This window comes from Excalfactoria chinensis, chromosome 17 (genome assembly GCF_039878825.1).
Source record: "Excalfactoria chinensis isolate bCotChi1 chromosome 17, bCotChi1.hap2, whole genome shotgun sequence".
NCBI lineage: Eukaryota > Metazoa > Chordata > Aves > Galliformes > Phasianidae > Excalfactoria > Excalfactoria chinensis.
In genome coordinates, this window is record NC_092841.1 from 2,827,962 (window position 1) to 2,852,523 (window position 24,562).

The 24,562-nt window shown below is 37.9% G+C and overlaps 1 protein-coding gene across 8 annotated transcripts in view; it reads left to right on the top strand.

Annotated features, from left to right (window-relative positions):
• B3GNTL1 (UDP-GlcNAc:betaGal beta-1,3-N-acetylglucosaminyltransferase like 1) overlaps window positions 1–24,562 on the top strand; it is a 102,622-nt gene that overhangs the window by 55,800 nt on the left and 22,260 nt on the right. For all 8 annotated transcript variants that reach the window (XM_072351671.1, XM_072351672.1, XM_072351667.1 and 5 more), the window contains 2 exons: window positions 16,673–16,768; window positions 21,176–21,300. In XM_072351671.1, the coding sequence (XP_072207772.1) occupies window positions 16,673–16,768; window positions 21,176–21,300 (221 nt within the window). The remainder of the gene's footprint in view (window positions 1–16,672; window positions 16,769–21,175; window positions 21,301–24,562) is intronic.

Genomic DNA, 24,562 nt, shown 5'->3' on the forward strand with positions numbered 1-24,562 from the left:
GTATCACAGACATGTTTATTTAATAAGTTGGCTCAGCGGTTTGAAGGACAGAATAGAATTCTTGTACAGAAGACTTTTTCTTCTGCAGTTTTTAATAACAAGTGGTAGGAACTGCACACTATTGCAGTAATGTGATCACATAAGTGAGGGTTTTATGGGGAAACTCATCAAATAATGAAGACCAGCGTGCATCCAAAACTGAAATGCTTTTGATGGTTTAAAGGGAACATTTTTGACCAACTGTACATGGGTTGTGTTCTGTGTGAGGCTGTTCTGTCTGAGCTGTACCTCTGGTTATTTTTTCCACTTTATTCCCATTCCCAACTGCTTGGTTTTGTCTCCAGGTTTGCCTTCTAAAGGGTGAAGAGGTACCCAAGTAAGTGAGGGTATTGCTCTTGTTTCACTTGTTGTTGCCTGGATGCTTTTTACTAAACATAGATAATTAGTCATGGCTTATTGGGAGTAATTAACATGAATAGCAACACTAACATTGACTTTCTGAGAAGTGCAAGACAAGAAGCAATAGGGGCTTCTTCCCCATCACGATTTGATATGTCTTTCTCTTCTGTTCCTCTCTGAAGTCATGAGAAAGTATCAGCTAAACACTGGAAATTAATTACAAGAACTGTCAGCTTTTCCATGTGTCTTTTTTCAAAGTATCCAATGCTGATAGTTGGAAAAGCCTGGTTAGTCTGTTTAATGGGATCAAAAGAAAAAATAAGCTTCAGTGCAATCTAGAGTTGCTTGAGATTTATGGATGCTGGGCTGCTCATTTGGCTCGTCTCTCTTTAACCTGTAATTCTAGAGTTTGGCAGCCTCTCTTTTCCACAGAGCTCTGCTGGCTGTCTGCTGAAACATCATTTATTGTGCAGCAATAAAAACAAAAGAGGTGAAGAATGTACAAGTGCAGTTTCCCTTTTTAAGTTTCTTTCTTGCACAAAATGATAAAAAGCAGCTCATAGTATAAAGAGTAGTAACAAAAAAGGGATGTTTGAAGCCCACCTCAGGCTGGGAGAACTCAGAAATGCAGTGTGTCCTCTTTGCAATATTAATGTGTATAGATTTTTTTTTTTTCCTTAGGAAGACTCAGTTGGCTCATTTTTGTGAGTCTACGTTTCAAGTTTAAGGCTCTTGTTACAGAAGATCATCTTGTATTTGGGGAGCACAAAATGTTTCATGCACAGCTGGTCTATATGAAATAATTGACAGTTCTATAGCCCAATTGTTGCATTAATGTTTCCTGGAAGAGACAGATTGGCTTCACCAGTTTAATCCTCAAACATGTGGTCCATATTCAAATTTGAAATGAGGCGTAACTGCGAACAAGCTTTATGTTTGAGTGGATTTGTTTTGCTATATGCCAAATATATATTCTATGCGAGCACACTGCCTGGGTTCTCTTAGCAAGTTACTAGCGTGACTCTTTTAACAGAGAGTATCCCAGTTCCCTCTCACTGCACTGTGTGCTGGGTCCAACCTTAAGATTCAAGCAGGTTCCATTGAGAGACAGTATTTTATGGAAAGGCAAAAACTGCTTTCCTTACTCACATACTTTCTGCTTTCCATGTGTTGGGTCTCAGTTCTGGAAGGAATTTTATTAAGAACTGCTGTGTGATACGCTCTTCTGGAAAGCTCTCTCTGTGCGATTGTTGTCTTTCTAACTCAGTTTGAGGATATTGGGTCCTTGTTGATGGGCTTTGTATAGCATTTCTGTTTTATCCACAATAGTTAGCCATACTAATTTTGGGGCTGCATGTTTTTGGAGGAGGCCTAGGATCAGATTACAGTTGTCTTTGGTTAAATTAGACAAGCGGTGCAGCCATGGGAAGGTTGTTTTGTGTAATCCTTGTCTGTGCTGAGATGCAGTGCACTTCCAGTGCTGGTTTAACAGCGTGGTAAGGGGCTCCTTAACAGTCAAATCTGGGGATGTTTCTGTTTTGCATGTAACGAGCCTGGATCAGAAGCCAGGGTTGGCATAGGAGGCAGGTTACATGCAAGAGTCAGCAGAAGATAAATCCTATTTAATGGGCACAAAGCGGTTCTGGCCAGATGCTGGGTTCTGCTGACTAACTCCCATAAATAACTGTCCTTTGCCGGGTGATTGTGTGACTGGTGAGAGAGAACCAAGAAAAGTAAAGGATATTCTAGGATAGCCATTATCCCTATGGTGCATCTTGATCATTATTTCATGAAGATTGTATGTAGTACCAAACCTGGCTGTTTGCTGTGTCTGGGACACTTAGGGGCTCCTAGCAGTGGGCTTTAGATCTCTGGAGTTAGATGCAGTGCCTCCGGCAGTCAGAGCTTTGATCAGCATTGACTCTGGCAATTTGGGGCTCACAGCTTGGAGTACTGGCAGCCATTGCCATTGTTATGAGTGGCAGCACAGCTGGATTCTCTTTAAGAGTTTCCATCCGTATCCTGTTAGGCAGTTGGTAGTTATTCATCTTTCAACTTGAGAGATTCTGCTAATAAAACAGCAGCATATATACTGGGATGGCACTTCTGTCCCCATTCACTGCTGCTCCATCCTCTTCCTTGGGTTTTGCAGTGCTTCCCCATGTGCCCTGTCATTCCAATATCTGGCTTATTTTCACAACAGTTCTGAGTGTGCAGCTGCTCCACCCTTCAATTCTTTAAAGACAAATTGGATGAAACTGGTTTACCAACACCTCAGCCTGGCTATTGTTTCAAGCTCTTTCTAAAACTTATAGCCAGTTATTTAAGGTTTGATAATCAACTATTGCTCCTTTCCTGAAATAAAGCTGAGGTGTTTGTGGAGGTGGTAACACATCCATGTGATGTAACTGTTTTCAGAGTTAATTCAGCCACAATACACATGCTCTGTGTCAAGGCAATTATATATTATATATATATGTATATATATATACACATATACATATATATATAGTGCTTCTGGGAAAAACTGCCTTTAACTTCATAGGTCAAGCAGAAGACACCCAGTGCTGTAGTAAAATCAAATGTCAAATGTAATTTTACATTAATCGACTAATCTAAACTGTATTTTCTAACATAAATATAATCCTGGTGATGATTTTTTTCTATGACTGTAGCTATAGTGATTGTGTGGTATTTAAACAGTGAGTGTCCTGTAAAGAGGCAAATGCAAGAAGTTCTACAATAGGAAGCATCTGCTGCAGTACTGTTAGCATGTGTTGTACTTAGAGTCAAGGGCCACAGATTGCAGTAACTCGAATCATTTGGTAAGAGGATGAAGGGAGAATACTGATGGGAAAAGAATAGTACGTTAATGGTGAAACATGAGGAAAGGATTTGTGCTGAAAAAAATAGCGGGTGACAGGAAACACAGTGGGCGTGCAGTTTGGGTGGAAATAGGAATGAGGCAAAGAAAAGACAAATACCAGAAAACTTGGGAGAAAAAGGTGAAATTGGTGTGTGGGAGTGGGAATGGAAAAAGGGTAAATCTGAAGGGGCATGCAGTCTAAAAATAGCTAAATACGAGTGTGGTGTGTGTGAAAGGAAGAGATGTTAGTGATGTAGAGTTTTGCTGGGAGAGAGAGAAGCTCCGAACCAATTACTGCAAAGCATCCCAACAAACTAAAGGTACAGCTGATTATACTTCAAGCCATTTGTAGCATATCAGAACATTTGTATTATAGTAAATAGACCGTTTTGAATCTGTCCCTTATGTTTCTTCCAATGCCAACCTTGTGCAGTTTTAGTGCACTTGGCATGGTCATAAGTTTTCAGAGAAAGAAGTAAAAGTTAATGGTGAGAAATGAAATTTTCAAAGATGTTCAAATTATTGTCTGTGTTTGAAGTATCACATAAAATCTATGTAAAGGATTTTATGTTCTAATTCACAGATTAGCCAAGAGTGAGGAAAAAGTATTAAAGTTAATTTATACCAACTTGTTTGATGCAGGGTTTTTTAAGATGGATTTAGGAAGTTCATTAATAAAGCTCTGTAGATTAAAATCAAATCCACATGTCTTAGTCTGTAAAAGCAGACGTTTATAAAATAAATGGATATATCATGTTACTTCTGTTTTTCTTTAAGATGACTTCATGTGAATTAGGATCAACTGCAGAGTTACGAGATGTGTTGGAGCATGTTGAAAGGTGTTAGCTTAATACACAAAGTCACCTTTCCTAAGTTGAGTAGGAAGGCGAACTTTGGGGGTCTTGTGTTGTTTTTGTTACAGTAAAAACAGGAAGTAAATCTTGTTATAGCCTAGTGTCTTCATTGAGAATGTATGAAAAATACATATATATGGACAGTTTTTTAACCCTTCCTAAATAAAGTATGAAGAAAACAGGAGTAACTAGTCTCTGCTCAATGATTCAAGCCTTGTAGGTTTTCCTACAGGCTCTTGTAATCTACCTGCAGGTTTCTTTCTGCTGAAAGCTCTTCTGTAGAGTGCTTTTATTCCCATTGATTTGCCCTGCTCCATTTCTGCCCCTGTTGCTTTATAACCTACTCCATATTGAAACTTGTTAAAGCTTATGCTTTTCCTGTGTAGAGGCCAGCTATCGTAATTCTCATCCTGAGGGAGGCTTCTCCCATCTGATCCTGAGCAGTACCGGGGAGTTTTTAGTGTAGAACGTCTGATGGCAAATCTCCCCGCAGTGCTATGTTTTATTCTTTATCTTTGAATCTTATAACTCTGCTTGTTATGATTATTTTTTTTCCAGAGTGCAGTGATGTTTTACCTTTTCAAACACAAAAAGAAAAATTTACTTTCTGTTTCCTAAAGATACTCTTTGATCAGAAGCTCATGTTAACAATTTCTTTTTTATTTCAAGACCAAGAGAGGAATGCCCAAGGGTGACATAAATCATCTGTAGTTCTGAAAGCCTTTGAAATAAAGCATTTTCTTCTTACGGGATTTGAGACTTGTGATCTGTCATCAGGTTCTGAGTTACTTGTTTTAGATCTAAGCACCATATTTTGCCTTTCACTGAATTTCAGGGGTGTTATTTACTCCACTGAGGGGCATCATCTGCAATCTAAGGATATTTACTGATTTCAGCTGAATAATAAGAAAGCACTTTGAAATGAAGAATACTAATTTCTTATTGTTAGTAAGTCAAGAATGACTACTAAGAGAACTACTTAGAATGGGAAGAGTGTTGTGACAATGGATGATAAGACTGAAGAAGTCAGTGAAACTTGCAGATTCTGGCAGCTTGGTTTAAACAAAAAGAATGCAGAGCCCATCATTTTTTTCCCCATAATAAGTAGGAACAAAATGCTTGAGATGTATTAAAAAAGAAAGCTTTTCTATCAGTGTTCATCACTCAAAAAAACCCCCTTCATTTGAGCTTTTAGAAGTTGGCGCCCTGTGAACGTGATGCCTGTTGAAACATGGCAGTCATGGAGGAATGTGTTTCTCTACATCCATTCTTCATTCGTGGCGATTTTGACTTAGAACACATAGTCTAGCACAGCAAACGTTGAGATTTGCTGCTAGTAAGTGACTATTTAAGATGAAGTAATTTGCAGTTTCTATAAAGGAAATTATTTCATTGGAATGTGTGGTTTATAGAAAGAAAGCATTGTGTTTTTAACTTTGATAATTGGATTTCAATCACCGATGGCTACAAGTGATGTTGTGTTGTTCAGTAGACATAACAGTCCCTCGGTAGACACAATAGTCGCTCGATCTGTCTTTTTATTTGAAATTAAAAAATTCAAACTAATCCCATAGAATTATAGTCTCTATTAGTATATTTCTGCCAAAAATACTTAGCTCACAAATACGTTGTGACCAATGAACATCTTGTTTCCAAAAGAAACAGTTAGCTTTCTAAAATTTAGCAAAACAAGGGATGGAACATGGATCATTTGTCACAACATTGATCTTAAGTGCTCTCCTTCATGTATTTATTTCGGGACAGGTGATGAGGTGATAGGAACTTGCAGGTCTTAGGCCGTGGCAGAAATGAGGTAAACCAGCTCTGATAGTTGTTACTGTACAGCATACGTATTATGTTAATTTGAACTGTTTGACTGTGAGGCTGAAAAATATTTAAACAGAATGAAAGGACCAGAACAGCTGTGACAGCATAGAGTTCAGATTTTTCTCTTTATATATATTCTTTTCCTTGAAGACCTTGCTGTCTTCCTATTCTTTTACGTCAAAGATCAGCTTGTTTGTTTTGAGTTCCCTGAAGTAAAATTGGAAGACACACCTTTTCTTCATGTAATAAATACTTCAAGCATAGCAAGGAATATTGAAAGTGGGGGATCCAGGGAAGGTGAGCTGGTGTGGGGACAGCAGGGCTGCTGGGGTTAGCAGGGCTGGTGCCCAGGGATGGGAGCTGCAAGCTTTACAACCTGGCAATTAAGAACAAAGCCAGCCTGTCACAGAAATGTTAGAAGCAATATGATAGGGTTGGGCAAAGCTTGTCTGATCATCCTTTGGTGATGATAGAGGTGTCTGTTATTTGTGTGTGAAAATTGGATTTTTTAAAATTGCTTTTAAATAGTTATACTTCCATGTAAAGCTTCAGGTCTACCCATGGTGTCCACAGAAGACCTGTTGTTGTGAGGCCATTTTGGAGGCCTCCCATCTCAGTGGAAATACCTCCTGTTGACGCACTCCTGAATCTGAATGCTGCTGCTGAAGACTTTCATCTCAGGTCAGGCAGTGGTGGATTTGTTCTGCTGACTCACTGATCTGATTGGAAGCAGCATCTCTGCTCCAGAGAGCTCCTTCTCCTGGGGAGGATCTTGCAAACAGGTCAGGAATGCGTTATAGAGCAGAAGATACAAATTATCATCCAGCTATGCTCTGGGTGCAGTAATTCTACTGAAGTCAGTGAAGGTAGTCTATGTTTTTACTCACGTAAGTGGAAACAGAAACATCTACCATTTAACTTAAAGCGCCGTACAGCAACTTGCTGCACTTCTTTCGCTTTACATTTTGCAGATACTATACATAATCCTGGCTTATGTCTTTTCTAAGTGGCAGTTGGTATAAACATATAGTATCAGTGTATAGAATGAAATATGTGAGAAGTTCCCCTTGGAAATGAAGGGAAGAGATTATTAGAAACAACCTAATTCAAATTAAAGTGCCTGAAGTGTCACACTTGCATCAGTGCTATAAAGATGGCACACCTGGTGAGGGGAAGCAGCTACAGCATGTGTATGGACTGTGTATTTCTCTGGTACTTCTTTTAAAGAGTGTTTTTTCTCAGCTGGAAGGATACTTTCCTCGCCTCCCGTGGCAATCATACAGTACAAAAAGCAGCAAGAACGTACAGAACCATGTTCTCTATTTCTTAGAATTAAGTTTTCACACCTTTCAGTGCAGTAGAAAAATAAGTTGAGTTTTAGACTGCACTTTCTGTGTTCCACAAGCTTTAAAGAGCTGATGTCTTCTATTCATTTTCACAAGCGAGCCGAAAGATCACCAGTTGGTATTTTCTGTGTACATAGAAATGGTATTGGTGAGTTTGAGGGTTTGAGCCCAGAGAGCTGCTGTTTGAGACTGCCTTCTCTGGCTGGTACCTCGGTGACAGCTTACTACCCGAACACCAGCTGTGTTTCATAGAGCCAGCACTAGTTGGCTTTTTTTCATAGAGTGTTGCTTGAAGTTTGCCAGAATAACAAGTCCTGAAGGTATTACACCTCATCAACTTTATGGTCATTTTGGCTGTATTTGAAGGGATTTTTATGGGGAAGAACATATTCGTTATTGTGGAACTGGGTACAAGGCTAGGATGCTTTAGCTGGAAGGTCACAATTTTCTATTGCCTCTGTGAATTCAAATTAGTAAAGATTTGTTCATAGAGAAGATGGAAGTAAATGTTGAAACGAATGCAGCTTTTATTGATGAACTGACATTTTTCCAAATGTATTTTCTTTTTATCAGGCTGCCTATTTTCTCCTTCCAGTTTCCAAAGAATTTAATTGGAGTAGAATAATATCTGTATGTGGAAAAAACTGTTGTTCATGAGTGACTCATCCTAACTAAAGATTTAGACGTACACAGTTTGCCTACATATATATATGTATATATATGCTTCTAAAGCGATGGCTTCCCAATTCAGGATTTAACACATTATTTCTGAGGTTGTTCCAGGTTTGTTACTGAAGTACATGAGTCCTTCTGGTTCTATAATTTCTTTTTATGTAGGGTTTCCCTGTGAAGTGGTGCAGAGATCCCCACTTCCAGAAAGAAGTTACATTGCTTATGTTGGCTATTATTAAACCAAACACTGGAGTCTAATTCCCAGACTGTTAGATTTGCTGAGTTCCCCTTGCAATGCAAGGAAGGATGCAGGTGTTCCTGAACTGGATTCAGAACAGTCAATATTGTCTGTGCTGGCCAAGAGGAACTTGTAGCAAATGTGTTCAGGGATATTACAGAGCAGAGGTGACTTAAGTATAGAAACATGCTTTTTCTTGAAGCTCAGATGCCCTGTATAAGATCCAGGCTTGGAAATTGTGTGTGTTGTTAATTAGAAGCTTAACTTCTCATGGATTTCAGTGGATATCTAGATTCAATATACTGCTTTGTAATCACAATGTCTTACTGCAGCAAATAAGAGGAATAGTAAATATTTTGTAAGAAGTACAAATAAGTATTGTTAATATATTGATTGTGCTTAACATAAGGTTAAATTAGATGAACTCATCTGAGGATCTGATTAATGCTCTTGCTCTCTTCAATTTTTTCTCATGCCAGTGTTGTATTTGAACTCTAAAGTTACAGTTGTTTGTTGTAGTGGAACTCCTAGTTTCTTAGTCTGTAACACTGGAAGCTCCATTCATGCTGGCTGAGAGATTTGCTGTTTCCCCTGGGATGTCCAAAGGGATATTTTTCCTTATTACAGAAAAGATTGGACCAACCCTCATAATAATTTGCATCAGCCGCCATTAGAAAATAAATACAGAGAAATCATTGCTGAAATTCCTCTTGGATTTCTGGTTTGTTTTTCTTACACTACCTCATTTAAATCTTAATAATTTTTAGCCGGATGTGTGTGACCAACCAAGGTGTTTATGTTGAGTGACCCATGAAACTTTCAAAGGTGTACGTCTCTAGAGCTTCTTAGTAGATCTTTCCCAGCTGGTGCTAAAACTGTGATTTTTAGGATAGTCAAGACTGCTGTCCTCAAATTGGAAATCACACTTAAGTACAATTCTACCATATGTTTCTTCTGCTGATTTTCAGCTTTTTGGTGGCTAATATAGGTAGATAGTCTGATTGTTAGGTTGTGTTAGATAGTTGTGTTTCTATTTCTAATTGGAATTACAGAGTAAGAACTTCCTTGCTGTTGTTTCTATGATGCCATTCCTATTTATTAATGGTATTATGCTAAGTGCCAGGTGGTCCTTATTTGCTCTTAGTGGTGTAGCTGTTTCTGCAGGACAGGATAAGACTGAGATATTAAACAAGAATGTAAAAAATCTTTTACATGTGTGCAAATCTGACTTTGTCTTACTTCTTTGGCCATTGTTAGATGAACTTTACAGCTTCACACAGCATTATAGGAGAGATGGCTATTTACTACAGAAATTTTGTCAGTTTGAGGATAGTTAAAATAATCTAATAATGTGTAGATACACAAGGCTTGGGCAAATAGCCACTGAAAGGTGTTTACCTGCAGTGGAATTTAGGGGCTTCACTGTAGGAGTGCATTCACTGGAGATGCAGCAGGGATCTGAAATGAGTTTTGTCCCACATCAGAAATCCTTTCTGATAGTGAGGGCTTACGTAGTCTGGGCTGTTTGACTATGCATCTCTGATCCAGATGGGATGAGAGTGGGCCCCAGTCCCTGCTCTTTATTGTTGATTTCTAATTGGAGCATACATAGCCTGCGCCTGGTTCATAGTAACCTCCACTAGCAAGATCTTAAATTACTCACAACCTTCTTTCTTATCATTTTGTTCTTGAGACTTTTAAAATATTTTAAGATGCTGCTTTGATAGAATGACTGATGGAATAATAACTAATTCAAAACAGTAACAGGGCATGCTAAGTTCAAGCAGAACTTAATGTTAGGAATAAATGTCAGGAGTGATGCATATTTAGAAGGCAATTTCAGAGATATGATACGACCTCCAGGCTACCTGCACTGTGAGAGTTGTGGGTATGGAGAAAAATCCCGAGTAAAAGGAAGTGTTAATCAGGTTGTTGGCTGGGAGGCAGTGAGAGAACCTACAAAACCAAATCCCACATATAAACCTATCAACAAGTAATTAGGGAGGCTGAAACAAGAGAATGTGGGTGGGGGGGGAAACTTTGTAGTGCTCTCAGTTCTGTTTTTTCTCAGGCTTTTACAAATTAATGGGCCCTTAATTTTTATTTCTGCATATGCTCAGAGTTTGTCAATGTCTTCCTGGTTTTTTCTTTACTGCTAAAATCCAAACTGTTCTAACAGGACACTGGGCTCTTGACATGCAGTAGGTCCTTTTTGTTATCAAAAATGCACGTGCATATAAAAACTTCTGTCAAAGTACTTCTCTTTTTTGCCCAGTAAGTATATATCATTATGAAACAGTATTTATAGGATTAAAAATCTGAAACAGCATGCAGAACACTAATGTTAGGCCATTTTGTGAAATAAAACGTTGGTAATAGTTTTATTTTCCTCCCTGTGCAATGCACTCTTTGTTCTTTTCTACTAGTAGCTAAATGTACTTTTCTAGTATAATTAACTGATTTCTACTTTGCTGTTGTTGTTCTCCTATTCACTATTTTGAAGTGATACGGAATACAAATCAAGTAGTTCTGGGACACTGGAATGCATTCAGTACTTTGATACTCCCCAAAGACTTGTGTTATGATGGAAGACATGAGGGAGGGATTTAGGGTAACATTAGCTTTGATTTCCTAAAGAAAACATTCTACTATTGCAGTTGTTAATCAAATACTCATAATGTAGGCTGAGATCTAATCTTTTTTATTTCTCTTTACCTCTTCAAAATGTTAAAAGCCTATGGTGGTGGTCAGCATGACAAACACAGAAGACATCGTTTATATTGTAATAGATACAGCAAACCTGCATGAATATCTAGTCTTTCTCCTGTGGATCTTCCGTTAGTAGATTAGCATGGCTAAACTACAAACCCCAAACTGATCATCTTACCTTGCATTCTGTGCATGCTCATAGAATTATAGAATCACCAAGCTTGGAAAAGACCTGCAAGATCATCTGGTCCAGCCACCCACCCATCACCATTAGTTCTCACTATGCCATGTCCCTTTAACACAGTGTCTGAATGTTCCTTGAACCCCTCCAGGGGTGGTGACTGTACCATCTCTCTGGGCAGCACATCCCAGTGCCTGACCACTCTTTCAGAAAAGTAGTGTTTCCTAATGTATTGTTCAGAAGATGCTTGAAGTTCCTATCTTCGTCCACTTCTAAATTGCATTTACATTGATCAGAAGAGGAAAATTGGTGAGCATTAGTAGGTAAGATAGGTTACGTTTTTGGATAAATGAATGCTCAAAAATATATCTAGCAGTGTATACTAATGTATAGCAGGCAGTCCTTGTTAGCAGAGCTGAAGGCATTCCTTGGATATTTTTTCCAGGCTTTCACAGGACTAGCGTGCTTTCCTTCATGCTGCATATGATTTGGGGTATATAAGATATTAAAAAATAAGTTACAGACATAGCTGTTGGTTTTTATGGATGGGGAATGAATAATATAACTACTTTCAAGTCCAATGAGCACTAAAGATCTGTAAGTCTGTCTGTGAGGGGAACTGTTCTGTCCTGGAACTGTTTACAAATCTGAAAGACCTTTTCCATCTTCACTTTGCAACTGTACTAACTGACATGTCTGAATGTCAGATGGGAAGGTCATTCTAAAGATATAACATCAACGCTAGTCAGTGCTGCTTCTCTAGTGGATTCCTTGTTTGTTTTAATCACAGCATACTCTGAATACAACATCAAGCAGGTTGTTTTCTCTCTTCTGTGGTGTAAACTCAGCATTAATAGCAAGGGAAGAACACAACCTGGTGGTATAGAGTGCTCCATTTTATTAAATGGAGTAATTATTCCATTGTAAATACTTGACTCCTTAAATACTGGAAACTTCCAAAGAATTAGACTTGTTAAGGCACGGATGTTACAAAGACCATTTTTAGCCACTTACAGTCAGGAAAAAAGATGTAAGACATACTAAAATCATACAGGCTATTCCCTTTGCATGCCTCCATTCTGTAGATTTCAGCAGAAGGATAATTTATTGTCATTAGTAAATAAGAAACTAGAAGAATGGCGTTTGCTATTCCTTTTTACTGTGAGTGTGCAATGAAGGTAAAGAGATATTCAGAATACTGTCAGCTTACCCAGCATAATGAGACTGGCGTAGGCTAGCTCACATAAAGCAAGAACACAATTCAATACAAATTTATTAGACTATAAAGCCATAGTTAATATATTGCCTTTGGAAGCAAGCACTTCCAGGTGTTACTGTTTAGCCCATATAGTTAGGATTCTGTCCTACTTTAAACGCAAGATCTTTTTTATTATTATTTAAATCAATCCTGTACCGGAATTCCTGTGTGTATGTCAAACATTCAGCGTGGAGTTACAGCATGTTTTATTTCTCATCTTTTTCTTAATTTCTTTTGCCCTGCCAGATCTTGGCTTCTTTAGAGAAGGGATTTTCAGCTAATATTGAAGCATGCAATGATTAGGTGATACAGTCAATTATTTATATAAGCACAGGAAAGGGTAAAAAAAAAGTTCAATTTAATATAAATTAACTAAATTTAATCCATACCAGATTGGCTGTTTAGGCTCTTTAAAGTTTAGTAAAATTTGTTTTAATTTTTTTTTTTTGGAAAAAAAGCTTATTTGCCTGAAACTTTCCCGAAGTAGGACAAGGGTTTTATCTTCCTTAATGCTGCACCTCTTCAGTCACACAACACACACACTTGACTGGCTGTAAACTCAGTAATGTGCAGTAGTGGAGTCCTGGTACATTCGCTACTAAATTAATGTGCTGGTATGTTAACATCAGAAGTGATGAGTCTTTAGCCTATCGTCTCATCCAGCTCACAAAATGGTCGAGTCCTTCAGTCACCTGGTTTTTGTTCTGCTGTGTTGTTTTGGCTTCTGGTATGTTAATGAATGACTCAGGGTATTGGAAAGCTTCATTGATCATCACACAGGAGATTGTTTCTAATCCTTGATCTGCATAGTTATAGTTTCCATGAATATCAGCACAAGTAGAATTAAATGTGGATTTTTTGGGGGGGAATTAGCTTCTTGGAAAGCAATTTGGGCTCTCGATTAAATATGAGAACTGCTATCTTCCTCACTGTATTCTACAGAACAGAATGCGATAAGGTTATTTCACCATCTGCATGTATTCTTTTGGCACATTGTTGATAGATTTTGATTTGCTGATTTGGAAAATAGAACTTTTCAGTGAAGAGTTACTGTAAACACATAAATGCCTTTCTTTGTACTGGAGCTTAGACTTCTTACTGAATGCTGACATGAAGTGAACGTCGGTGGGAACCAGAATCACATGTGTTGTTGACAGCTTTGAAACAAAACAAATGAAACCCACTTTATCAACTCTATATTCTTTAGATTTTTTTATATATATATATATATATATTATTATTATTAATATTTTATTTTTTATTTTTTGTCCAGAGGATCTATCTAATTGTTGAATGGAATTTGATAGCTGAGCAGTTGGTAAGAACAAACCAGAGTAAATCAGTTTCAAATACTTGCTACTTGATCCTTGGAATTAAACCAGATGACAATAAAAGTTCTGAATAATTTAATAAATATAGTGCTGGAATAGCAGCCTGTGTGACCTTGAAAACCACCGTGATGAAGGGGGATTCCAATCTGATTGTGACAACACCATGTTCTTCAGGAATCTTAAATCTGAATAGACTTATACCTTCATCTAAAAGCTCCATAGTAATCAAAATGCTGGCTTCATTAAATTCTCTCAGGTAATCCTCACAGCATGCATTGTGCAGTGAGTTAACCGCTGTTATCATGAGTTCATTTACTGACAGAGCCATGTGTGAAAGGTTCTTAGAGTCCCAATTGCTTACCAATATACTGAATTAATTCCAAAAATCAATCTCGTTCATTTGTATGCTGTCCAGTAATTAATGACAAACCAAACTGAAATCTAGAATTTCCAAAATGCAGAAGGTTGAAGTTGCTTCTTTCTCCCCTTGCAGATGAACTTTCAGAAGCTCTTCAAGTTAGCTTTCAGAGATATGTTAGGTGCTAAAGGTTTGTCCTGAGCCAGGTCTGCTCCTACTGCTGTAAGCATTCAGAGGCAGTGGGTGCAGCTTTGTATTACAGCTGGGCTGGTGAGTGGTGTACAGTGTCAGAAAACATCCATCTTGTTTCTTCCTCTAAAACCTGTTCCTTCTCTCTCAGCAGAATTGCTTGGCTGACCTGATTTAGAGACCGGGGGCTACAGAAACTAACCCCCTAAAGTGGTCTCTTATTGGTGACAGCTCTGTCTGGCTGCCCATGAGGTCAGATGAATCCCAATGCTATTACAAGGGAAAGGGAAGCAGAGTTCCCTATCAATTTAATGATTGCCTTTGGTTTATCTTATGGATAAAAACCTTCATGTGATCTGTGGTGGTGCAACCACCTCATCATCAGTCTGAGTTCTCTCAGTAAGATTCCAAACACTGTGGTATCTTTCTTGAGATGGACAATGAAGCCTAGATTTTTGGGAAGACATTTTGGGTGTTGGTGGCATGTGTTTCAGATTGGTTCTGTTGAGTTTCACTTCAGTTAATACCTCAATGGAACACAGACGAAGATATCGGGGCTGTGTGCACTTTGCATGTGAGCATGACTAATTATGCTGAGCCACCTCCTTAAGATTAAGCACAGCTATGTTCTCTGATGATCCTGGCTGTGCTGAGGAAATGGCATTCTAGTCTCTCCAAACACATTTTGTGTGTTCCAACAGGCTTAAGGCTTTCTTTGAAGATTTTCTTTCATTCAGAAATGAGATTCAGTGCAGTGCATTCTGGCCTAGCTTTTCTCCCTACTCTTGTTTTCTTTTAGGATTACTGTTTGGTCATTGTTCAGTTTGGGCCATACTCAATTGCCCTTGTAATTAGTGTGGAGCTAATAACCCTGCACTGACTAATCATGTCTGCTCTGATTTTCTGGGATTGTTTTGACTCATTCAGCCCTGAGTGGCTTTTGTGGGGTGTTTTTGACATTTAGCACATCTGCAGACAGTATATTTCAGTTATGAAGAAGCTGTTAGTGTCAAAGTCATTGAGTGATAGGATTATTCTGACTAAACACGAGTGCCTATAATGTGAGAATCCTTATTCAAATGGGCCACACTAGGATCTCTTCCTGGAAAGTGAAATCGTACCATTATGTTGTGGGGTAAGAATGTGGCATGTTCCCTTTTTAAAGGGGATGCCTGCATTTGGTCAGATGATTTGTGCCGTAGGAAAAGTGGGAAGAGATTACCTATGGACTTTTATTAGACTTTTTAGACTTAGAATTTTCTTAAAGACCTGATTTAAGTGTCTGTATAGAACTGCATGTATGAGACTTGGGATTTATGTTCAGGTGTATTTGAGGAAGTAGAAATTGCCAGATACAAACAGAGTCTGAGGAACTCCATCCCAGGTTGAAGTCAGGAGGAGTACCTTTAAAATGTAAAGGCTTAAATGCATGTGGCAAAACTTACATTCATGCACTGCTTCTTAAAGCTTTACATAGGAATATTCACATTGCCACTATGGCAAACTAGAAATCATCTGCTCGTGAGGTCAGCCTTTTGAAGACTGTCAGTAATCATTCTTTCCTTCTGCCTTTGTAAATGAGGCTGTGCTTCTTATTTCCTGCATAGTTCTTGGAAGCAGGCATAGTATCCTGCCTTAACTTTGCACTGTACTGTTTGACAAGTTCAGTCTTGTTTGGCCAGATATTTCATGTTGTATTAAAAGAAAGAATCGGTTTACCTTCTGTAAATCCAGATTCTGTTTTATTTCATAGTTGTGTTTACAACAAGTTTGTTTAAAGCAGCAAAGACTGATTTGTATAGTTCTTGGCTGTCACTGTTCAAGAGGATGAAATTAATAACCACTCCCTTTTGAGTCCCTAAAGCATTTTCTATCCAACAACCTTTTAAGGTAGGTAGCAAATCTGTAGTGCTCTGGTAGTGTTTAAAATACTTGCTCAATCTTGATTAAGCTTCAGAAGTTTTTGGCAAAAATAACAGGTCAGTGAAATTTCTTAATATATGCACAAGGAATATAAAACAGGAAATCAACCCACAGTTCTAGAGTGTAAGAACTTCAACTTTTTAAGGCTATTTTCAATTTATTTCCTTCAGTATCAGCAGTGGAATATCCAATAGAACTGTCACTTCCAGTGCATTTCTCAGGAACTGAAATATAGTTCAGAGTACTCTCAATTTTACCGTAAGTTGCAACATATGCAATGTAAAGAAATACGAAGCAGGAAGTTGGATTCTTTTGGCTATGATATTGGTATAAACTGCATCTTAGGCACAAAGCATGTGCTAGATTTTAAGCACTTGAATTAGTTCTTAATCTTCAGCAATTGTGTAACACAGTATTTGCAGAAATTATGATGGATGTGTAAACTTTTGTTCTCCAACAGATAATATTTGTGACACTCTCTTACTTAAGGTTGTTTTTTTCCCCCCCCACCTTTCCTGTAGGTGTTTACCTCCCATGGGCCTACGGTCATCATGCCAACCTGGTTCTGTTCTCGAGAATGGTTTTATCACGTAGGAAAATTTGATGAGGGTGGAAAGGTGAGCGATACTCTAATTCAGATTCATGTGGACATATTCTGTGTTTCAAACCTTATTAGTTTTGGTTCCAGTGGTTTTAGTGAGATTTTGGAAAGTATTCCTTTAATAGTGCATTAAAGAGTTTTGTTAAAGCTATTTCCTATTTTAGTATTTAAACTACAGGTAGTTCTTATTCTCTCTGTATCATCTAAATGAAGCTGTGTGTTGTGTGTATACATACATATACATGCATTATATGTGCGTATGAGGATATACAAATGTTACTCTCTGTTCAGCCAGTGAAAATGTCTGTCTGCCAGTGCTTACATTTACAGGTGTTTAGAATGGTGAAAAGATTTGCCCTTGGTTATGTGGAGTGTTGGAACTAGTGCCTGTTCCCCAGTACCATCTATGTTCACTGACCCTTTGTTCATTTTTAGTGCTCTTTGTTTCATTTTTAGTATCATTCCTTACAATTGTATTTTCATTTCCTGAAGAATGTTTGACATAACTTCTTGAGCATTCTTACTAAGCTCAAAAAAGAAAGCAAGCTACAACACAATAAGAACAGTAGAACCCCAAGCCTAATGATAAAGTTTAAGAGGTTAAGTTAGTTTTGTTTGTTTTGCCTTTACATTTGGTTTTCTTTCTTTGTTTGATTTTCTTTTGTGTTTTTATGCCTTTGTAACAATTTTATTTAGCTTTATATATGTAGTTGTGTATGTGCTGCTGGTTACTCAGATGGAATACGTTGACACTCTTAGTTCTAATGATTCTTCAGCAGCAGTGTAGCCCTAAAAATTATCAGTGACAAGTTCAACCTTTTGTCCTTATTGTGACCTGTCTAACACATCAAAATTAACCCTGTCTAGTATGGAAGACATTCAACAAATTACTAACAAGAAGTACAATTGGTCATAAACAGTGAGGTCAGAGGATACAAGATCATTTATTAGCACTTGGTATCATAAGTATTTAGTGTTGATCTGACTCTTTTCCATTTGAAAAGAATTCAAGGTAAAGAGTTTATAGACCTGTTATGAACTGGGGCTTTTATAAACTAATGATGAGTACTCTTAATGATCTTACCTGTATGTTCTGAGCTGGCCCACCATCTCATTGAGTTTACTTGATTTCTTCATCTCCTTTTTTGAGTTACTATTTAAGCGTGACCTCTAAGTGTCATATTGCTGCAGATAAACAGAAAGAGGCCAACAAATGTCCACGTTTCAGCCTTCTCCATCTGCTAAACTATTTGCATGCCAAAAAGCTGCATTTCTCATTTGGATTTAAATCCAAACACCTGTTCTTCATGTTTCAGTGCTTACTACAAATGGGATATAATTCATCCATGGAGGAAATTGTGATTTGATGTTTATGTTAATAGAATGGGTAGACTGACAGAATATAAATACATAAACTATATGTAATCTTAAAAAATTAATCTGACGTTATCTGGGTAAGAGTCTGAGTAAGCACAGATGCTGATGTTTTTTCTTGCTATAGTTTAGGCTGAACAGAGATCAGTATTTGATCTGAAGAAGAATGAAAGTGATGGAGCCAATGATAAATGAGGCTGTGAAAACTATTTGAAAAGTCATTCCATTCCCTGTGCCTAATAACATTTTTGGTTCGCCTATCATTCAATACCATTTAGAATTTATCCCATCCCTTCCCATCGTCTCTAACCAAATTTAGCTGAATTTATTTGGTTGAAAGAATTTCCTCTAACCTGCTTTTTTGCAAACAATTAAGTGAATTTAACATTAGAGGCTTCGGGTCTTGTAACTAAGGAAAATGATTTAAAGCCATGATTTGAATAGGAGCCAAAAGATGGTATGACGGTTTTACAGAGAGAGATGAGAGCATACTGGATAATCCTGAAGAGAAGGTATTCATAGCTATTGAATGTAGCTTGAGATTAATCTGCTTCCATAGTTCTGGCGGCTGTTCTAATGGAAGCTAAACTAAGGAATGTTTTCAGCCATGGTAATTTCTCTTCAAGATACGTAATTTCAGTGAGAAGCTCCCTACGAAATAAAAATGCAATTGTAACTTAATACAGAAATTGCCTTCATGAAAGTCCTGAGAGAGACTTCTTCCTGTTTTTTCCACTTTCACATTTAAAATAGAGAATAGCTACAGGTTCTTAGTCTTCGCTTCCAACAGCTCAGTAGTTCTTCCTGTTGTCAGTACTCTTTGAACAGCAGATACTGCTAAATGTTGGCACCTGGCAGAAGGGCATTTGATTCTGAGGGAGGAGGATTAATAAGCTAATTAATAATAGTGAAGCAAACTCTCACCAAGATCCCATACGAAACAGGTTAGCATGGAATCAAGAATTGCTTTCTTTGTGATATGTTCCATGTAGCAACTTTAGGCTAAATACAAGTCTTTCACTTGCTTATAAGCAACACCTTAAAGTGAACTGTTAATCTGAATGTGGCCAGTGTGTGGTTAGAACAGAGCAGGTGCAAACTGCTTTTATCCCTAGGGGTCTTAATTAGCAGCTGATGGACACTGGCTGGAGTGAGGCAGGCTGCTGAGGCCATCCCATAGTGCAACATGGCATATATGGTTGGATTTTGCCTATGATGTAGAAAATTCCATGTGTAGTCTGGTAACATATAAACTGTGCACTATAATTATATATTAATGCCGAAGACTCTTTATGTGGTAGGTTGTTGCTGATATCCTAGACTGATACTTCTAGCTATGGGTATTAATTTTCCAAAAATATGCTAAAATATCCCTTCAGCACTTAAACAGCCTTTTCTTTGAAAGTTGCTTTGTTTGACAAAGATTCCTGGTGTTTAAAATGCCATCTGGATCCAATAATGTCTCTGAATTGGAAAGAAACTCTTGTATTGCACCAAACGTTACATGCTCAGGAGCTGTAGGAAGTCCCATCCCTGCAGGATCTGTAACACGGTCAACATCTTTCCTCCCCTGAAAGATGTGCATCAGTGCTGCTCCTTTGTAATGCGAGAGGCCACTGCTGAGCAATACAAGGCACCTGCTTGTTCCTGGCAGTGAGTGTACTTTATTTCATAATGTTTCTGCTAGTTAAAGCAAAAGAGCTCTCCAGAACCAGTCAGCCTTATGAAAGATCCTTTTGCTTCTGCAGTAATTCTCTTCTTTAATGCACCTATTTTTAAAACTTGCTGCTAATTCTCACTAATTCCGTTAAAGCTCAGAATAAGAAAAAATGAGTCTTACAAGGTAAATGGAAGGAATCTGAGTTTGCTTTTTTTCTGATGCCATGATTGCTGTTTGGTGCTTGGGTCTCCTTCAGATTTCTTTTATGCCTTTACCATCCAAACTGTAAATTATATAAAGTTCTCTGAAAGTTTTCTTCTGTATCTGAACTCTTAAGCAAGAAATTAAACAAGTATTTACAAAGGACAGATGTGAACTTTTACTGATAGTCTGCCCTTACCAAGCAATCAGACCAGAACCGATTTGATTTGTGGATCTGGGAGTGTGGTCCAATTCAGTGCCTTAAATCAGTCTATGATTTGGTGAGGTCTGGAGCTGTGAGTACAAAGCTTGATTTAGTTAGGATTTATCCCAAGGTGCATGTGTTCAACTGAGCGTTTTGGATTTGTTTTCGGGGTTTAAAGCCATTCTGTCTTATCCCCTCTCCTCCCCTGTGACTGCTTAGTCCAGACCGTGTCTGACATGAGCGCTCAGTGTGGTGGGTATGAAAAACAGACACTGAACTGTGTTACTGTTGTAACTGGAAGACCAGAAGAAACCACACAGGCATTTTGTGTCCAGAGCTTTAATTTAGAGAATCTCATTTTCTTAATTATGGAAGAAATTCAGAAGTCGTGGTAATGGGGAACAACAATTCAATTCCTTTTTTTTTTTCCCTTTGGTTTTTCTTTGTGTGTTGAAATAGAATGTCTACAATTGAGGTTTTTGCCCCTTTATTATTCCTACAGAAGCAGATCTATTTCTGTCTTTATTTTTCCTCCTCCATAGTAGTTATTGCTTTGTTGTGTTACCCTTCAGCTTTTTACTGATTCTACACTTGGCAAAATGATTCTATCGAAGGTTTTTAGCATGGTAAACTTATGGGAGTGTTTAAACTTTACTTTCAAGTGCTTCGTTCCAACCATTTCTATTGTCATTGAAAGTTCACATTTGTTATTATGGAGCCTGATTCACCTTTCCTAAGTAGAGACCAATATTTGGCAACCAAAGAAAGAACTCTAATTCTGTTAAAATGGAAGTCAGTGTCCCCTTGCAGTAAGTTACCTGGTTGCTCAGCACTTTGGGCTTTGTGAATTGTGAAGCAGCTGGGTTCTCTCTTTTTGGGACTGATCTGCTTCAAGCTTTTTCCTGTCAAAATGAGATCGTGTATATTTTTCTATTTACGTTCTTGTGGTCACCTGATGGTATGAAATAACTCTTCTCTTCCAGGGTGTTCCAGAAGATTTGTTGTTTTTCTACAAACATCTCCAAAAGGGTGGTGAAGTCCTTCGAGTGAACCATTGCCTTCTGCTGTACCGTTACCATCCACAGGCTGCAACTCATTCTGTCCTCGAGTAAGTTGAGATTTGTTTTGTAGAACTTAAAAATTAGCTTCATCCTGAATGATTAGCAGTCCAAATACTTTAACAACCAAACCAAGAAGCAGTCAAGACTTAATATGCTGATAGTGTGCTTTATTGTGCTTTATTATGCTTTATTTGCTGATGGGAGGTTAGGTTTCCTAATTTTTGTTGTAACCTGTTCTTGAGGAATGTAATACAACGTTGACATTGAAATTATGAGAAGAAATCTTTGGTTCTGGTACTGGTGCCCATGGAGTGTGGAGGCATTGGACAAATATTCCAAGAAAGAGTTCAGTCTTTGCAACTATTCTTGCAATAATTTCACAGTAGGTACAGTCAGAGCAATCAGGAGTTTTGGTGACTGCATTGCAGCTGTGCTTTCTCACCTTCCAGTTCCCATCCACTCAGCTGAGGCAGTAACGGATCACATGAGCTCCTATAAGTTGCCTGAACAACCTCTCTGCTTATTTCAAGTGTTTACATTTTTTGCCCTCAAAGCAATTGAGAATACTGAATACAGTCACATTTCCCATCTACTGAACGTGGCAGTGAAGCCATAACTTTTACAGTATTTTGCAGATGCTTGAAACAAACAAACAAAAAATATTAAAAATCCCAAGTAATGCAATTTTAAGTAAGATTTTTCTTTTCATACTTTTACCATATGAACTATAATGTAAGAAATATATATTATATATTTATTTATTTTAAAGCGGCTTTAAGGAAGTATACAGAGCCTGTTGTAACACTAACAAAAATCTCCCTTAGGAAAATGAATAAAAACCAGATCTTTGATCTGAGAACTTGCACTACTTCTGAATGCTATTTTCACATGTTAAAGAGCCTAAAACTTCTGAGTCAGAGAACGAGGTTTGAAAAATACTTCTGAGGATGTGTAGGAGTAATTTTATCATAGGTGCTTTCTTGTCAGCTGTCTGCTGCTTTTACAGTGCTGTTCTACCCTTAAAGATGAACTGTTGGTTACTGATTCTATTAAGTGCTCTCTTTGGATAGATGAAGTGCTCTTTCTGATCAGAAGTCATGCAAAGCCAAAGTTGTAACAGAAATGTTTCTTTCTCTTACTTTTTGACACTGAAACACTTGAGTTTTGTTATCCCTTAAGTGTCTCACAACTGGACAGCAGTGCTAATTAAGTGAACTTTTCTTACTGATGAATGTCACATACTCTCAGTCCTGTACATGGCTTTGTAGCACTGACTACTAAAACATACTTCTATATGCATTTTAGTTGTATATCACAATGTTATTACTGTAAATACTAAAACAGTCATTCCAAACAAATAGAAGATACTCTCTGGACTTTGTAAACAAACATAAGGTAATATATTTTTAATTGGCATTCAACATTGTTGGGTTTTTTCTTTTGTGTGCATAACCATTTTGGCAGCTCATAACAAACTTTTCAGCCATGCATCGTGGGATGCTGGGACTCTTGGAATTGCTTGCTTGTATCTGTGGGAAAGCATCTTATTCTTGGAAATGAGTTTGTTCTGAATTTACTGCAAGCTGTTGCTTATTCAGATCTACAAGGTTGTGTGGCACAAGCACCCTGAATTACAACACACTGTGAGAATGTGGAAATACTGTAAGCTGTTTCAGATGCGCAGCTTGCATGTCCAAATTGACGCCTCGCTTGTCTCATTCTCAGAAGGCAGGCTGGCCATTCTTCCCACTGGCTTTTTGTTGGTAGTATTGTTAACAGTATTTTGTGCGAACTTACAAATAGGAACTTGTGTAACATCTCTTCATACTGGCACGCTCCCCTGCTTGTTGCTCAAGTTGTAAAGGGCTAGCCAGCATTTGTTTGTGAAGGCTACAGTGCGAGTTGTTGTGGGACTCACCACAAAGGTTTATCATTGAAATTGGGTCTGCCCTAATTTGCCCCTTTTTCAGTTCCAATTTGTAAAGTGCGTTCAGCCTTTTCTTGCAGTCTTTGTCTTGTTGTGGTGTTTTACTTTGGCAGTTTTCTTACACTTTGCTTTTGTCATTGGCTGTTGCATTCTCAGCTTTAGCCTGAACCTGGATATGGGAGTGATAAGCCAGGACCCAAATTAGTATTTTGAGAGAAAAGTGATAATTATAGGGAAGTTGATACTTGTAATGGCTTATGTCTGGTTTCAGGCTTAAAAAGTTAAATGGTTGGGAGCTAATTAATAGAGTTTGTTTATGCAAAGTTGTGTATACAGTCCTTCAGCAAAGACAACGGGCACTCACATCCTATTGTGAACTGACTTCAGTTTATACAGATATCTTCCATTACCATTTAGGAGACAAATGCAGAATCCCACAGACTTGCTAAAGTGTATATATAAACTATTTTGGCAAGCAAAATTTTGTTCTTTTAGTTTAGTGTAATAGCAAACAGTGCCCTGTAGGTCTTTCCCTACGATTAGGATCTTTCTGGAACAAATGTCTGAAGGTGAAAGTATCTGCGAAGCAGGAAGAAAAAACTGATTTGCATTCTCCTGTACCCGGGAGGTGTCAGACTGAAATATTAAATGCTTTGTTTCTGTGACAGAATCTGAACCAAGTGCAGGCTATATTTAGATTTCATTAGATGGATGGAAAAATAGAAACTCTCACATTGTAATTTAATCTAAAGTATCTGACAAATATCTGCGGAATGTGGATGAATGATACGAGATTTGGGAAACTTCAGCCTACTACTGCAAAAAAATCCCACATATTGTATCTCTTGGATCCAGATCGTATATATCTCACTTTACAACTTGTATCCTAGGGGCATGTGTATTTTGTGCTCTGTTGCACTGATCTGATACAATATCAGAGTTGGCATTGTAGTGAGAAGTACTCGGTAAGCCTGGTGTGCAATAAACACATCATAAAATTCATAGATCTTTATCTTGCTAAAGGGGAGCAAAACAAACTGTCTATTAAACAATGTACTTCATTGCAAGATAAAAGTCAGTATGGTAAAATATGAGCAATAAAACTGTACTTGTTGTTAAGCGGTGTTGCTTGTGAAGGCAGATCCTTGGGGCAGGTAGTGAATCTTTGTAGCATTTGGGGCCAAGAGAAACTTAAGCAGAAAACGGTGAATGGATTCTCACTGAGGTTCGGGAGATTCTCTTTTATGCAGAAAACTTGAAGCATGCTTAAATAACTTATAGTGATTTCATATGCTGTGTGCTCAGAATAAGTATAATTTTGTAAAGGCTTATTCTGCAGAAATATCCTATTTTACATTATCTATTAAAACCATCTGGTTTCA